This window comes from Doryrhamphus excisus, chromosome 5 (genome assembly GCF_030265055.1).
Source record: "Doryrhamphus excisus isolate RoL2022-K1 chromosome 5, RoL_Dexc_1.0, whole genome shotgun sequence".
Taxonomy (NCBI): Eukaryota; Metazoa; Chordata; class Actinopteri; order Syngnathiformes; family Syngnathidae; genus Doryrhamphus; species Doryrhamphus excisus.
Genome location: NC_080470.1, coordinates 3,023,295 through 3,040,297, shown reverse-complemented (window position 1 = coordinate 3,040,297; position 17,003 = coordinate 3,023,295). Strand labels below are relative to the sequence as shown.

Below are 17,003 nucleotides of genomic sequence, written 5' to 3'. Positions count from 1 at the left end.
TCCACCCTCTGCCATCTCTGTGTGGAGTTTTCTCCGGGTACTCCGGTTTCCTCCCACATTCCAAAAACATGCTAGGTTAATTGGCGACTCCAAATTGTCCATAGGTATGAATGTGAGTGTGAATGGTTGTTTGTCTATATGTGCCCTGTGATGGGCTGGCCACCAGTCCAGGGTGTACCCCGCCTCATGCCCGAAGACAGCTGGGATAGGCTCCAGCACCCCCCCCCCCCCCCCCCCCCCCCCGCGACCCTCGTGAGGATAAGCGGTAGAAAATGAATGAATGAATGAATATGCTTGGCTGCACGGAGGTCTAGTGGTTAGCGCGCAGACCTCACAGCTAGGAGACCAGGGTTCAATTCCACCCTCGGCCATCTCTGTGTGGAGTTTTCTCCGGGTACTCCGGTTTCCTCCCACATTCCAAAAAACATGCTAGGTTAATTAGCGACTCCAAATTGTCCATAGGTATGAATGTGAGTGTGAATGGTTGTTTGTCTATATGTGCCCTGTGATTGGCTGGCCACCAGTCCAGGGTGTACCCCGCCTCATGCCCGAAGACAGCTGGGATAGGCTCCAGCACCCCCCCCCGCGACCCTCATGAGGATAAGCGGTAGAAAATGAATGAATGAATTAATATGCTTGGCTGCACGGAGGTCTAGTGGTTAGCGCGCAGACCTCACAGCTAGGAGACCAGGGTTCAATTCCACCCTCGGCCATCTCTGTGTGGAGTTTTCTCCGGGTACTCCGGTTTCCTCCCACATTCCAAAAACATGCTAGGTTAATTGGCGACTCCAAATTGTCCATAGGTATGAATGTGAGTGTGAATGGTTGTTTGTCTATATGTGCCCTGTGATTGGCTGGCCACCAGTCCAGTGAATGTAAATATCCTTTGACTTCAATAGGCATTTTTGCTATTCTTCATTTTTTTTTATCCTATTATCCTGTGGCTCAGGATGTGGAGTAGATTTTCCAGAAACCGGAAAGTTTACGGTTCAATCCTTGGTGGTCATCGGACAGGCTGTAACATCAGACTACCCCTGGTTAGCTGTGGATACAGATGTAGCTAACAACCACCAGTAGGTGGTTGATATCATGTTGACACATTTGCTATATTTGGTTCTTATTGATTTGGTCCATCTCAGGCTTAACTGATTAATCGCCTAATAAAATAGTCATTAGTTGCAATAGTTGGTGCGGTCGAGAACATATGATGAAAATAAGCGTCGTGCCGAGACACGGATGTTTCCTCAAATCAAACTGATTGTCCAAAGCCAGATCTTGTGTTTTCTTGTGTCACTGAAATGAACATGGATAAGGACTAGGTTTCTATTGATCAGGCCTAAGCATGATTTATGTCCTTCACTAGCTACCCCCCTTTTAAAATACAGTACAGCAGTTCATGACTGGGGAAAAAGACCCTCTCGGCATCTTCAGTATATGACCACACTGCTCCCTTTGACGTGTAAATCTCATGGAGACCTTAAACGCACCGTCTCCTTGGTGTCTTTTGTAAGCAGGTAGTCATCTTAATTCACAATAAAACGCTTGGGTGGGTTACACCCTTGCTGCACTAGACCAGTTCTCCACGTGTCATTAGAAGCACGATTGCAACATTCAACATCACAGAGCGAAAACGTTGATTTGAAATATTCAAGTCGTATGAAAATCCAGAAATGCTACCGTGATTTAAAAACAAATTTTTTTTTACGCTAATGAAAATGAACCACGGCAATCCTATAAGTGGATGAGTCTGTTCAAGCTCTATGGAAAAAAATGCAGTAAAAATGAACTCAAGTACTCACATTGCATTGCTGGAAACTGATCGTTGGCCTGGTTGGGATTTTAGTGTCTTTCTGTATAATCGACCTCGTTCTGATCTTATTCACTTTTGTCTGGAAAATGTTAATCTCTCAGCGTGTCTACAACATCATTCATTTTCAAACAGCAGCCGGCTTGGTTGGTCCCTCCCCCTGAAAAAAAACCCCACCCGGGCCCGGCTTGCCGGCTTCCTTCTTCCACACTCCCACCCTCCCCCATACTAGAGTAACAGGATTGGACGAAAATGCTCACACCACAAGCCCCATTTTCCATATAAGGTCACGCAAGCCAAAAGAATAAGGCGGGGGGGGAAGTTGTTGCAAAGGATCCATGCACACACACACACACACTCTCACACACTCTCTCTTAACAATCCTACTATCAAAACTATAACCCATCCCCCTGCAGATACACACACACACACACACATAGGCAAACATGCTGCAGTTGTGCTGGTCGAGGTTACTACTGGGCAAACTGTCCTATGCAAATGACTCTTTCGTACACGGCACAAACTCTCACTTCCTATGACATTAATTATTAAAAAACACTGATCCCGATTCATCATCTGGTTATATTTTATCTTCCCTTTAAATCCATCTAGTTTTATTGTCATTAACATAACAAGGAATGACTTTAGATCCATTGTTGCGGTCCAATGAAAAAAAACACATATGCAAAAAAAAACAATTAATTTGTCAAATTAAAAATGTACGCAGTTTGCAGATATGATCGCATATATAGTTGAACACCACCTTGAAGACAATCTGCACCTTGTATGAAATGAATACAGGTTTGTGGGACAACACAAGCCCTCATTTAAAACCGCAATGATCTACGATTTAAAACAGGGGTTCCAAATGTGGCCCGCAGGACACTAGTTTGAGGCCCCCCGCCTTGATATGAAAGTTTAATGTTAGTGCGCCCCGCGCAAGTTTGATATGGATGCTGTATGGTATCATGTATCCGGAAAAAATTATTACGTTTGATTAATGTTCATGTTAAAGGTTAAATAACTGTTAATAGTTATCCTCCCTATCCGTGTGGAAGTGGTAAGTTTTTGGCTATTTAAGTTTAAAAGGAAATAACTTGAAGGCTTAGGTCGCTAGCTCTCTAGTTTGCGAGTTAGCATGTGTCTCAAGACCCTGCAGTTGCGCAATATGTTGTAAATAAAAAGAGTATAAATGTGACTATAGTCGTGTTTTGTCATGTCTACAGGGCTCTAATAATGCTTTGTTCATTTTAATCTGAAAAAAATAATTTGTCTACCCACCAAACTATATGTGGTTTCTTAAGTTTTTATTATTTGCAGTTTTATTATTATTATTATATTTATTTATTACTGATTGATTTTCTTTATTCTTGATTTGTTTATATATTTTTCATCTTATTTTGTGCAGAAAAATAAAAATTAAGATATTTGAGAACAGTGGAATGTTTTATCAGAACTTTTATTGTAGGAAATCGGAACCAAAGCACTGAAAAAGTTTGTATATTTTTCTGTTTTTAATAAATGCGTTTTTTTTTTTTTTGGAAAACCTGATGCGGCCCAGCCTTGCCCAGACCCTAGCTCCAGTGGCCCCCAGGTAAATTGAGTTTGAGACCCCTGATTTAAAACGTTTTTGCTGACTGAACATCTGCATAATTATGACAACAACCGGTAAGCGTTGCTGAATAAAACCTTGACCAAAATTTCAACAGACACTCAACAGAGTGAATTCAAGTAATTACCAAACAGAAATAGTAAAAACCAGTCTCTCTGCACATGTCTGATGCATAGGCTTTTCTCATAGCTGATGGTGTGACCGCGGTTATCACTTATGTTTGCAAACAAAAAAATAAATAAAGCGATGTCAGCTTAGTCTCGCTGATCCTGTACTTCTAGTTCTTGTAGGGAAATATGGCCTGACATACAAGACACTTGAGAAAAACAAAAAGACCTCTGCAGGAAGACAAAGAGGAAGACAATGTAAAAATACCTTTAAGAACATAATATAGCTTGCTTATCACTACACATTTCATTTAAACTACTTTAAAAGCTACATAAACGACACCAAATATACAATCAAGCCTTATTACACAGGCATCTCATCTGTATGCCGTCATCTCTCTGTATAGCAAGATCGCTCTCAGCCAATTGCGAGCAGCGATGAAGCCACAGAACCACCTCGCCATAGTGTCACGTGACAACCGAGGTTCGGCGCACGCATGCGTCAACACAGTTGAACGTCTGTCGGCTGTGACAGCTGCTGACGTGACATTCACCGGGGGGGTTACTTTCAGTCACTGACATCCTCACTGAACCACGAGCATGTTTATCTCACAAATAATCTATGCAAGGATATAATTAACCTGAAGATCTAATATGTAGATTTTGGAAGTACCCGTTGTGGACGGAAATAAACTAAAGTAACGAGTTCGGGAAACTTGTTGAGCTGTGAATTATCTCAGTACTGTACCTTGCTGGGAATGTAATTTATGCAGTGCTAATTATATTCTCAATTCCCGTATTGTAATTTTAAAAAAAAAATGTCACGAGAAAAAACACGATGCACAAGATTGGGTTTGTGAAGTACAATGAAAAATATGACGGGACAACCCTTTTTATTTCACAAAACAATTCATTCATTCATTTTCTACCGCTTTTTCCTCACCAGGGTCGTGGGGGATGCTGGAGCCTATCCCAGCTGTCTATGGGCGAGAGGCGGTGTACACCCTGGACTGGTGGCCGGCCAATCACAGGGCAAATATAGACAAACAACCATTCACACTCACATTCATTCATTCATTCATTTATTCATTTTCTACCGCTTTTTCCTCACGAGGGTCGCGGGGGATGCTGGAGCCTATCCCAGCTGTCTATGGGCGAGAGGCGGGGTACACCCTGGACTGGTGGCCGGCCAATCACAGGGCACATATAGACAAATAACCATTCACACTCACATTCATACCTATGGACAATTTGGAGTCGCTAATTAACCTAGCATGTTTTTGGAATGTGGGAGGAAACCGGAGTACCCGGAGAAAACCCACGCATGCACAGGGAGAACATGCAAACTCCACACAGAGATGCCCGAGCGGAGAATCGAACCCAGGTCTCCTAGCTGTGAGACCTGGAAAAACAGCAACAGAGTCAACTATAATGGGTAATATGAATGGAAAGATGACTGTAGGGGTGTTATTTCATGTCTAAAGGGCTCTCTAAATATTCATTCATTTTCTACCGCTTATCCTCACGAGGGTCGCTGGAGCCTATCCCAGCTGTCTTCGAGGCGAGAGGCGGGGTACACCCTGGACTGGTGGCCACTCCACACAGAGATGGCCGAGGGTGGGGAAAGACAAAATAAGAAGCCAAAAAGTTACCACTTCCACACAAAATAGGAGGAGAACTCATTCATTCATCCATTTTCTACCGCTTATCCTCACGAGGGTCGCAGAGGTGCTGGAGCCTATCCCAGCTGTCTTTGGGCGAGAGGCGGGGTACACCCTGGACTGGTGGCCAGCCAATCACAGGGCACATATAGACAAACAACCATTCACACTCACATTCATACCTATGGACAATTTGGAGTCGCCAATTAACCTAGCATGTTTTTGGAAGGTGGGAGGGAACCGGAGTACCCGGAGAAAACCCACACATGCACGGGGAGAGCTTGCAAACTCCGCACAGAGATGGCCGAGGGTGGGGAAAGACAAAATAAGAAGCCAAAAAGTTACCACTTCCACACAAAATAGGAGGAGAACTCATACATTCATTAATTTTCTACCGCTTTTCCTCACAAGGGTTGCGCGGGGGTGCTGGAGCCTATCCCAGCTGCCTATGATCATGAGCTTTGTGACCAACAGGACAAGGTTGCGGGTCCAAGCTTTCAAATTGAGTTTTCCCCCTCGGGTGGCTGGGCTTACCCCATAGTGATAAATCGAGAAGAATCTGGTCAGGATGCCTCTCGGACGCCTCCCTGATGAGGAGTTCAGGGCACATACGACCAGTAGGAGGCCTTTGGGAAGACCCAGGAATTGTTGGAGAGACTGTCTCTCAATTGGCCAGGGAATTCCACGGGATTCAAGTGGCTGCTGCCCACCTTGACCTTGATATATAATGATAAAATACCATAATAGGGCGGCACGGCGGGCGAGTGGTTAGCACGCAGACCTCACAGCTAGGAGACCAGGGTTCAATTCCACCCTCGGCCATCTCTGTGTGGAGTTTGCATGTTCTCCCCGTGCATGCGTGGGTTTTCTCCGGGTACTCCGGTTTCCTCCCACATTCCAAAAACATGCTAGGTTAATTGGCGACACTAAATTGTCCATAGGTACGAATGTGAGTGTGAATGGTTGTTTGTCTATATGTGCCCTGTGATTGGCCGGCCACCAGTCTAGGGTGAACCCTGCCTTTCGCCTGAATTCAGCTGGGATAGGCTCCAGCATACCCCCACAATCCAAATTAGGATAAGTGGCATAGAAACTTACAAGAAGAAAGTTGAAATGGTTAACAAAACTGGAAAATTAGCTGTAATTTTGCAAGAATAAAGTCAAAATATTGAGAAAAAAATTGGCAATTTGACAAGAATAAATTTGTAATATTATGAAAAAAATGTCATTTTTAGAAGCAATGACTGGAAATATTAAAGAATATTCTTCAAAGTTGTAAAATTATGAAATAGATTTGTAATTTTTTGAAAATTAGGTTGGGGAAAAAGTTCAAATATTATGTGAATAAAATCATAATATTACTAAAAGAAAATTTTGAAGAAAGTTGAAATATTTGGAAAATTATTTTTTTTTTTAATGTAGGAAGACCTCAATAAAAGCTATGTATTAAGCGTGGGTTTTCTCCGGGTACTCCGGTTTCCTCCCACATTCCAAAAACATGCTGTGTTAATTAGCGACTCCAAATTGTCCATAGGTACGAATGTGAGTGTGAAAGCGGTAGAAAATGACTGACTGACTGAAATACCATAATAATGCAGTATTTCCTTTCACATGTCCTCCTGTAGAATTGCTGCTGTGACATGTATTTTCTCACAAGCAATTCGCACTGTTAAACATATGCAGCATTTCTCAAAATGCTGGCTTTCCAACTGTATTAAAGAGCTATATTTTCATTTGTGATTACTTCCTGTGAACACACCATTCTGCGCTGCTCTGTCTTCACTTTGCCGCCCAAATGTCTCAGTGAATGTTGACTGTGGGGACAAAAGCTACAATCCATACATCTTCGTGTTTCCCAGATGAGAAAACTATGTATATACTATGTTGCTGTAATACTTGGGAGTTGCTCATGCTTGGGAAAAACACTGCCTGTTGTGTTTTTGGCATTTGTAAGTATGGCTAGGTGTTCACTAATAGCTGATATGGGTGTTGTGGTGTCAGATTATAGCCCAATTATACAGTATACAGTCATTTTTTAGTTGAGGGAAAACTAAACTAGAGTAACTAACTAGAGATCTCACTATCAAAGCATATGGCACCACCTTATGGAATGTTTTCATATAGCATTGCACAATAATTCCCATTAATAGAGTAAATATTGTGGGATGTGTACGTTTGAATTATTCTGATAAATCTTACCTGATAAGTGCAGCCAATGACTCCACTTAACTGAACTTAAGATCAGGCTCTGTTCCGAGTCATACATGTCTATTGCGCATGCGTCATGTGTATGAGTGTACATTGCAGTGTACAGGCAACTTCCGTGCCGTTTTCTTAGTATTTGTGAAGAGTGTGATACTCACAAACCACCTAAGCCAAATTATGGCCAATTTTTAATTAACACATGAATAATCAAGTTTGTAGTTCTAAACGTAATTAAGGTGTTTTACTCGTTTTTTGCCTCTTCTACGATGTTACGCTTTTCACAACGTAATATGCAAATTAGATGCTGGCGTCATCTCGCGCCTTCTTGGGGCAGCCAATAGCTACTCTTCTTACTGGCAAGTTGGCAAAGTGATGATCTATGGTGGGGAAATCATGGCGGATTCACACAAGATAGAAAAAGCCAAAATAAACACATGCACGTTCTAAATCAAGCCCCGAAAAAGTCTCCGAATGTCTCCCCACGTAGCCAAGATGACTATTATACAGGGTTGTGAGGCTCCATCGCTGGGAATTCGCCGTTTATGGCGCACTCCATTTCGCTATACTTCACAGTTGAACGCACTCAAACCGTTAAGTGCGGTAATTGAAACACAGTGAAAACACTCGTAAAATAACAAGCCATATATAAAATACACAATTTACACAGTGTACATCATTAATAAATCATTGTTATTCATTATTTATGGCAATATAGTATAATTATTTGAGCCGTCTCACACAATGTAAAAAGTTCGTCACTGTTTATAAGGTGGACAATTACGACCGTTTTACATGAAATGCTAATGCTAGCGATAACTAAAATGGTTCAAACTAAGCTACTGCTGCCCAAACTGTGAGAATACGGAAATATCTCATTTAAGTTAAGTATTTCAAAGCAACATACCTTCAAGATGTCAAGGGAATTGACGACGGCTCCACGTTTGTGTTATCAGACCGGAAAATGGTTTATGCTCCGCAGGTCTAATCAGAAAACTGTGTTGTTTCCTTTATTCTTTGATGACGCACGTCAAAGGATAAACTCTTTGAAATACGTATTTCAAAGCGTTATACACGTCGACACTCGACTTTCAGTGTCGACACTTTTATTACACAAAGTTGTTCGACTATTGGCTGATTTATTCAGAGAATTTAGGTTAAATATGTATTTGTTGGCAATGGCAACAGGTGGGCGGAACCATTATAATATCCGTGTTATATGTCCCAGAGTGGTATCGTACTTGCATTTTGCTTGAACATTTTTTGATATTATGTTGTCTTATATTGTGTTAAATTATATTTATTTATTTTTTGTTTTATTTTATTAGTGGAATTGGCCCTGTTTACTTTGTTGTTGGGTTGATACCAAAATGCTAATGTTCCAAATGCACTGTTCACACAAGGAGAGTATTAGTATTTAGTATTAGTATTAATACTTGTGTGAGATGAAAATCCATATTTGAAGGGCTCAGGACATGTATAACATTTTATAAAATTGGATGTAATTGTTCTGATGTGATTACATTGTATGCTTTGCGTATTATTTTGTAGAACCTAGTAAGTAAATGCATGCAATTTACCAGGTTGCAAGTCTGTATGAGAGCTTCCTGTCTAGTCAGACTTGTTTTTATTAAGCAGGGTCTTATTTGCTAGATTAACCATTTGTAGTTTGTAGTTTTTACTCAGGAGGATGTTATGTTATATTATGTGATGGTTATTGCTACATCATAGTCAGTCATTTTAGTACAGAAATAGATCTCTGCTGCCACTATGTGGTGAAAATCCGAAGTTCAGAAAAATATTGTCGCTGTTGGGAGTATGAACTTGTGATATTAATATTAAAAATACTTTTTGATATGGATGTTTCTTGTTCCTCTTACCATTTATGAGTTGCTGTGGTAATATATATATATATATATGAAAAAATGTATACTTTTACGCTATACATGTAAATATGCATGTATTATTTGACATTTTCCATTCCATTTACACAATTGTTTATTGGTTACGTTTTTTGGCGGCTTTAATGTCTTAATTTACACGCACAAATTCTACGGTGTCATGACAAATTAAGATAAAAGCAGACGACAACTGACAATGGACGCCTTAAAAGTTGTAACCGGTGAGTGTGCATGATTGATGGACACAACGAACCAATGAAAAGTCAAATCATTTTTCACCACTTCCTGGTAAAGACCGCCCCCCAGTGTGGTTCAATCTTTTACGCTATGCATGTAAATATGCATTTATTATTTGACGTTTTCCATTCCATTTACACAATTGTTTATTGGTTACGTTTTTGGGGGTCTAATGTCTTAATTTACGCGCACAAATTGTACGGTGTCATGACAAATTAAGATAAAAGCAGACGACAACTGACAATGGACGCCTTAAAAGTTGTAACCGGTGAGTGTGCATGATTGATGGACACAACGAACCAATGAAAAGTCAAATCATTTTTCACCACTTCCTGGTAAAGACCGCCCCCCAGTGGTTAAATCTTTTACGCTATGCATGTAAATATGCATTTATTATTTGACATTTTCCATTCCATTAACACAATTGTTTATTGGCTAAGTTTTTTGGGGGGTTTTAATGTCTTAATTTACCCGCACAAATTGTACGGTGTCATGACAAATTAGGATAAAAGCAGACGACAACTGACAATGGACGCCTTAAAAGTTGTAACCGGTGAGTGTGCATGATTGATGGACACAACGAACCAATGAAAAGTCAAATCATTTTCCACCACTTCCTGGTAAAGACCGCCCCCTAGTGGTTCAATATGCCAGTTATGCGGAACATGGGGCTGGGCTTGTCACTTCAGCCCGCCCCCAGCGTCGAGCCGACCCTGACGTAGCCACTCCTGGGTAGCAACAGTTGCCTTGAGACCCCGTCGCGCCATAGTGACTGTAGCCGTGGAGACAGTTACTTACCAACGGGCGCAACACTCAGCAACAGCAGCAGCAGCAACAGAAGAAGCAGCAGCAGCAGCATCTGGAGGTCACGGAGATAGTAGAACGACACGGGCACAACTTTTTCTCCAAACTAAGGTGACTATATTCTTTACAACTCATTTGTCGCGTAAGAATAGTGTGGTGACATGGACGCCATATTAACTCCGCTGGGCTATTTTTTCCACAGCATAACTTAAACGAGTTCAAACGTGGGTTTCCATGTACCAGTTAGCTGATGCGTACGCCTTTAAACCTAATGTCATGTTTCAAAATGTCTACTTCACGTCTTTTTGTTGGGTGTTCCAAGTTGGGAGTGTTTTCGACATCACTTTCCACTTGTTGCTATGTTGTGTGGAGTATTTAAAGCGGTCTCGCGCGAAGGGTCAACCTAACTTGACACTCTTCAAACCGGGTGAGCTTTTAGCTTAATGCTAACGTGGGTAGTCTCGCGTTATGTTGAATGTATGTATGCGCGTGTGTGTGTGGCGTTCGCATCGTTTTCTGTTTTAGCAGCGGCAGCCATGTCCTGTTCGACAAAACTGTAGTTTTTTTTCTCTCCCAGTGGTACTCAAGCAGGTGGCAAGCAGTGCGAGCTAGCTTTAGCTAAGTTTGTTCCACCGTGGAACGGGCTCCACGACACGTCCGCCTGAAGTTGCACTCTTTTGTTGGACTCCTGTGTACCACTTTAGAATACAATGATCGCCATTTCGATCAATCACAAGCTGATATATACGAGTGAAACCAACCAATAAAAGTGGGCGGGTCGATTCAAACATCGATATTGCCGATACCAGTATAGTAGTATCATCACATGATTGATACTACCCCGATGAGATAATATATTTGTTTCAGTTATATTAGTATAAAAATACACTCGAATGTACTTATATGTATGTTTATGTCCATAAATATCTGTTGTGGTGTTTACATTTTGTAGATATTTAATGTTATATTTTTTCCAAACTCATCATTGGACACAATTGGGCTTTGAGGGAAAAAATCCAAATAATTTTAACGCAAACTAATAGTATTTTATTAACGTGCTTTGCACTATTTACTTTATTTTTCAATTGTATGTAATGGGGGCGGCACAGCCGTTGAGTGGTTAGCGCGCAGACCTCATAGCTAGCAGGACCAGGGTTCGATTCCACCCTCGGCCACCTCTGTGTTGGAGTATGCATGTTTTCCTTGTGCATGCGTGGGTTTTTCTCCGGGTACTCCGGTTTCCTCCCACATTCCAAAAACATGCTAGGTTAATTGGCGACTCCAAATTGTCCATAGGTATGAATATGAGTGTGAATGGTTGTTTGTCTATATGTATGCCCTGTGATTGGCTGGCCACCAGTCCAGGGTGTACCGAAGACCCTCATGACAAAAAAGCAGTAGAAAATGGAAAAAAAAATAATAATCAAAAACTCATTCAAAGAACTTGAAAAATAGCCAAGTCCAGTTTTTCGTCCAGTGTTTTAAAGTCATTATAATCAAACTCAACAAATTAAAATGCATCAGTTTCGACCGTATCTGCCTATATTTACTTGGCATCCATCCATCCATCCTGATTGTTAGCATACTAAAGCTAGGTGGCGCTATATGTTTCATTGATTTTCACTGATCTTTAATGGCACACAAATTTGGCTATAGAGACATGGATTCTACCAAAATGAAAGATTAAACTCCTGTCTTTCATCAGATGAAAACATTTGTTTCTACCTTTTTTTTGTTCTTGAGTAATCAGCACTACAACATCGGTGAGTTTCGCGATCATATCAATTCCCGACTAGAAAAGGGAGAAAAACAGCTTTTTGTGAAAAGATACATTTCGAGCATAACAACTATACCGACAAACAATGATTGTTTTACGTCAATATATCATGGTGTTATTTATATTTACATATAACACAAATAACTACAGTAAACCTCGGATATATCGGATTCAATTGTTCCCACTGGTTTTGTCCGATATAAGTGAAATCCGTTATATGCGTATACCGGAAAATGTCCGTTTTACGCATATATCGGATTTATATCCGGTATATGCGTAAATCGGATTTTATCCGTTATAAAAAGGCACTTCCTTGACTATGTTTCCAATGTACCTGGACGCGCAGGCAACGCTGCAAATGACGTCGTATAGCGGCCTGTCACGATTCGGCGAATCGGAGCGCCACGATGCGGCCATCCGATATATGCGAGGGAAATTTAATGGAAATGCATTGGAACGGGACTGGAGATTTTGTTCGAAATAGGCGAAATCCGTTATAAAAAATCCGATATATGCAATGAATTTTTATTGGAAATGCATTACAGAAAAATCGGTTCTTTTTTATCTGTCCGTTGTGAGCGAATTTCCGATATATCCGAGGTTTACTGTACTACAATGCTAACCTTCTTGCACACTACACTCCTCCACGCTCTCTCACTTCCTCCTTCCTGTCGTGTATGGTTTTTCCCTCCACGTGTTCTCTGCCGGGCTATTATCAAACGCACTTTTGCCACTTTGTGGCCGTCTTTATAGTTAACAGTTGCTCTGAAGTGAAATCCATCAGTGGAGAGTTGCATCATCACAACCTTTTTGCCTCTCACACAAAAAAAACACAATAGATGTATAAACACTGTATGTTGTTGGGATGGGGCGTTCAGGTTTATTTAAAAAAAAACAAAAAACAGTTAAGGTCACAAAAGATCTGAATCTGAATTCACAGTGCCCAGATCTACTGTACATGTTCCCGATTGTAAATACACGAATATCGGAATAGGTTGGACATGAATGTATCCCATTTATATACATTTTCCAGGACCAAATGGGTACATGTGTTTTCCAAACTATAAAACTCAGCAGAATCCATTAAAAGCAGAATCCATTTTTATTAGTTTTACAATGTGGCTTCTTGCCAGCCTTTTACATACCTAGACCACCCCCCCCCCCCCCTTCTGGGAGTCTGTTCTGTTTGTCTCCAGGGGGACAGTAATTCTAATGAAGGATCTTTTCAGAGACAGCTGTCAGGTGCTCGGTCATTTGTAATGCTGCTTAGCACTGAAGCATCAAGAAGAATCTTTACAGAATCAGCGTGCATCTAATTAAAACCCGGAAACTTTCAAATGTATACTGTATTCCCATAAACTGCATTTCTATGCCAATTTTTTTTTGTTAATTAAAATTACTAACTGCATGTTATTGGAAGAGGCAAGCACACCAGGGAAGAAAACCTACCTCCACCCCCCTCCCAGAAAACACCCATAAGGCCAACCTCCAGCTTGAGAGTGACAGAAATTGTTATGTTTACATGGCAACTTCATATACAAATACACCCTAGTTGTGGAAGAAAAAAAAAATGTTATTCTTTTCAATGGCAGTGTTTCAATCAGGTTATTTTCGTCTCCCTCTGTGGTAAAAAAAAAAAAAAAAAGTGCATACTTGTGGCTTGTAGAGGCAGGCCAGAAAGAAAAGGGGCTTGAATCGGAGAATTAGCGGGACGCAGCCTGTGGTTGATGTATTCCTTTGCTCTTATGATGAAAATACCGCACCCCTAAACACGCTACTTCACTTCAGAATAATAGTTACACTGGTACACTAAAGTACATTTCACTTTAAAACGGTCATTTGCAAACAGGCGTGCGGTATAGTCCAAAATTTTTGTGAATGTGTGTTGTACGCCAGGGGTCTCAATTTACTTGGGGGGGCCACTGGAGCTTTTCAAAAAAAAAAAAAAAACGCATTTATTAAAAACAGAAAAATATACAAACTTTTTCAGTGCTTTGGTTCTGTTTTTCTACCATAAAAGCACTGATAAAACATTCCACTGTTCTCAAATATCTTAATTTTTATTTTTCTGCACAAAATAAGATGAAAAATAAACAAATCAAGAATAAAGAAAACCAATCAGTAATAAATAAATATAATAATAATAATAAAACAGCAAATAATAAAAACTTAAGAAACCACATATAGTTGGTGGGTAGACAAATTATTTTTTTTCAGATTAAAATGAACAAAGCATTATTAGAGCCCTGTAGACATGACAAAACACGACTATAGTCACATTTATACTCTTTTTATTTACAACATATTGCGCAACTGCAGGGTCTTGAGACACATGCTAACTCGCAAACTAGAGATCTAGCGTCCTAAACGGTAGCCTCCAAGTTATTTCCTTTAAACTTAAAAAAGCCCAAAACTTACCACTTCCACACGGATAGGGAGGATAACTATTAACAGTTATTTAACCTTTAACATGAACATTAATCAAACGTAATAATTTTTTCTGGGTACATGATACCATACAGCATCCATATCAAACTTGCGCGGGCCGCACTAACATTAAACTTTCATATCAAGGCGGGGGCCTCAAACTAGTGTCCTGCGGGCCACATTTGGCCCGCGGGCCGCGTGTTTGAAATTGCGCAACTGCAGGGTCTTGAGACACATGCTAACTCGCAAACTAGAGAGCTAGCGACCTAAACGGTAGCCTCCAAATTATTTCCTTTAAACTTAAAAAAGCCAAAAACTTACCACTTCCACACGGAGAGGGAGGATAACTATTAACAGTTATTTAACCTTTGACATGAACATTAATCAAACGTAATAATTTTTTCTGGGTACATGATACCATACAGCATCCATATCAAACTTGCGCGGGCCGCACTAACATTAAACTTTCATATCAAGGCGGGGGGCCTCAAACTAGTGTCCTGCGGGCCACATTTGGCCCGCGGGCCGCGTGTTTGAGATTGCGCAACTGCAGGGTCTTGAGACACATGCTAACTCGCAAACTAGACATCTAGCGTCCTAAACGGTAGCCTCCAAGTTATTTCCTTTAAACTTAAAAAAGCCAAAAACTTACCACTTCCACACGGATAGGGAGGATAACTATTAACAGTTATATAACATGAACATTAATCAAACGTAATATTTTTTTCTGGGTACATGATACCATACAGCGTCCATATCAAACTTGCGCGGGCCGCACTAACATTAAACTTTCATATCAAGGCGGGGGCCTCGTGTTTGAGACCCCCGGTGTACGCCGTTCAGACCCATGTGTGTTGTAAAGTGTCGCTTTCAGGAGGGACAGCTGCAGTGGTCTCTTGACCTGTCACAGCTTTTGGTCACATGATCCGTGTGTGTGTGTGTGTGTACACGAGGTTTGTGTGTTTGCTGATGCTGTAAATAGCTGATCTCGATGAGGCCCGCTGCGGCCCCCTGGGGAAGAAGTCCACTCTCCAGCGTACAGATATAGCCCACGGACAGCGTCGGTGTCATCAGTGTCATCGCTGCTGTTTTGCACTTGAGCATAACATTGCATTTGCACACTGATGTGTGTGTGTGTGTGTGTGTGTGTGCCCTCCGCTGTCTGAACTCATTGTTAATGGGATTTCCTGTAACTGAAGTCAAATGCATGTCAGGGAATCACAGAGCAAAGAGAATCTGAGCGGAGAATGCCTTGTGGGGCTCGTTAAGCGGTTCTGTTTAAAGCACGTTGATGAGTCAGTTTGACAATGCGAAGTAAACTGATTTCAACTCGGAAAAAAAACAAAACAATTAGACCGTTTTGTAAGAAATGGTAGAAATTGTCTACTTGACTCGAGTGATTATTGAAATCATTGTGGACTTAGGTTGCTAGGATACAAGGCAACAAATCTTGTCATCTGCCCAAAAAAAAAACGTCAACACTGATTGGCACATGCGCCGCTGCAGCAAGTCCAAACCCGTTGTGAAGTGAAATGTTTTTCAGTTTGTCTGTGTGTGTGTGTGTGTGTGTATCATCGGGAGCATTCTTTGCATTCCACCTGTTTGTAGCATGGCGACACAACTGCTAATTAAATTTCCTGCCACAAACAGCAGACAAGGCAGTAACATTTGCATTACAATGACCATTCCCTCCCACTTCTTTTGGCAGGGATAACTGCACCCCCTCCCACCGGAGCCTCACTCTCCCTTTCTTCTGCAGAGTCTCTACTTTTTGTCTTACTTTGTAAAACTTGCAACAAAGTAATTCCGAGTGTGCAGAAGTAGACTCAAGACTATATAGTGTACCAGGAACTATTTCCTGGGGGTATTTATTTGGAAGCAAGAACAGAAGAGACCCATTTCCTGCTTTGGAAACACTACGATGTCATTAAAAGTCTGTCCTCACACAGTACAACTCTCAATAAAAAAAAGGAAGTGTTCCTTTTGACAAGAGTGTCACCCCCCAAACCCAATTGCTTATGAAAACAGGGACTATTCTAATCATTATAGGTTCAATTTACGGTACAAAATATCATTATTTCATTGTGCTGTTAGGCAGGGGTCTCAAACATGTGGCCCACAGGACACTAGTTTGAGGCCCCCCGTCTTGATATGAAAGTTTAATGTTAGTGTGGCCCGCGCAAGTTTGATATGGATGCTGTATGGCAGGGGTCTCAAACTCAATTTACCTGGGGGCCACTGGAGCTTGGGTCTGGGCAAGGCTGGGCCGCATCAGGTTTTAAAAAAAAAACGCATTTATTAAAAAAACTGAAGAATGAATAAACTTTGCTTTGGTTCCGATTTTCTACAATAAAAGCTCTGATGAAACATTCCACTGATCTCAAATATCTTAATTTTTATTTTTCTACACAAAATAAGATCAAGACTAAAGAAAATCAATCAATCAGTAATAAATAAATATAATAATA

General features: G+C 40.9%; 2 protein-coding genes across 7 annotated transcripts in view; one reads left to right on the top strand and one right to left on the bottom strand.

Annotated features, from left to right (window-relative positions):
* Nucleotides 1-8,466, bottom strand: part of acsbg2 (acyl-CoA synthetase bubblegum family member 2) — a 35,182-nt gene extending 26,716 nt beyond the window's left edge. The window contains exon 1 of one of the 2 annotated variants that reach the window (XM_058072906.1): nt 8,297-8,466. Coding sequence is in view for 1 of the 2 variants with exons in the window: in XM_058072905.1 (XP_057928888.1) it covers nt 1,800-1,806 (7 nt within the window). In the remaining variant the exon portion in view is untranslated. Of the gene's footprint in view, nt 1-1,799; nt 1,966-8,296 lie in introns of those variants that run through there. The other variant, XM_058072905.1, reaches the window with a different exon arrangement.
* A 1,659-nt stretch (nt 8,467-10,125) lies between these two features.
* Nucleotides 10,126-17,003, top strand: part of rfx2 (regulatory factor X, 2 (influences HLA class II expression)) — a 48,219-nt gene continuing 41,341 nt past the window's right edge. The window contains exon 1 of one of the 5 annotated variants that reach the window (XM_058072910.1): nt 10,126-10,442. The gene's annotated coding sequence lies outside the window, so the exon portion shown is untranslated. The other 4 variants (XM_058072907.1, XM_058072911.1, XM_058072909.1 and 1 more) reach the window with 4 other exon arrangements.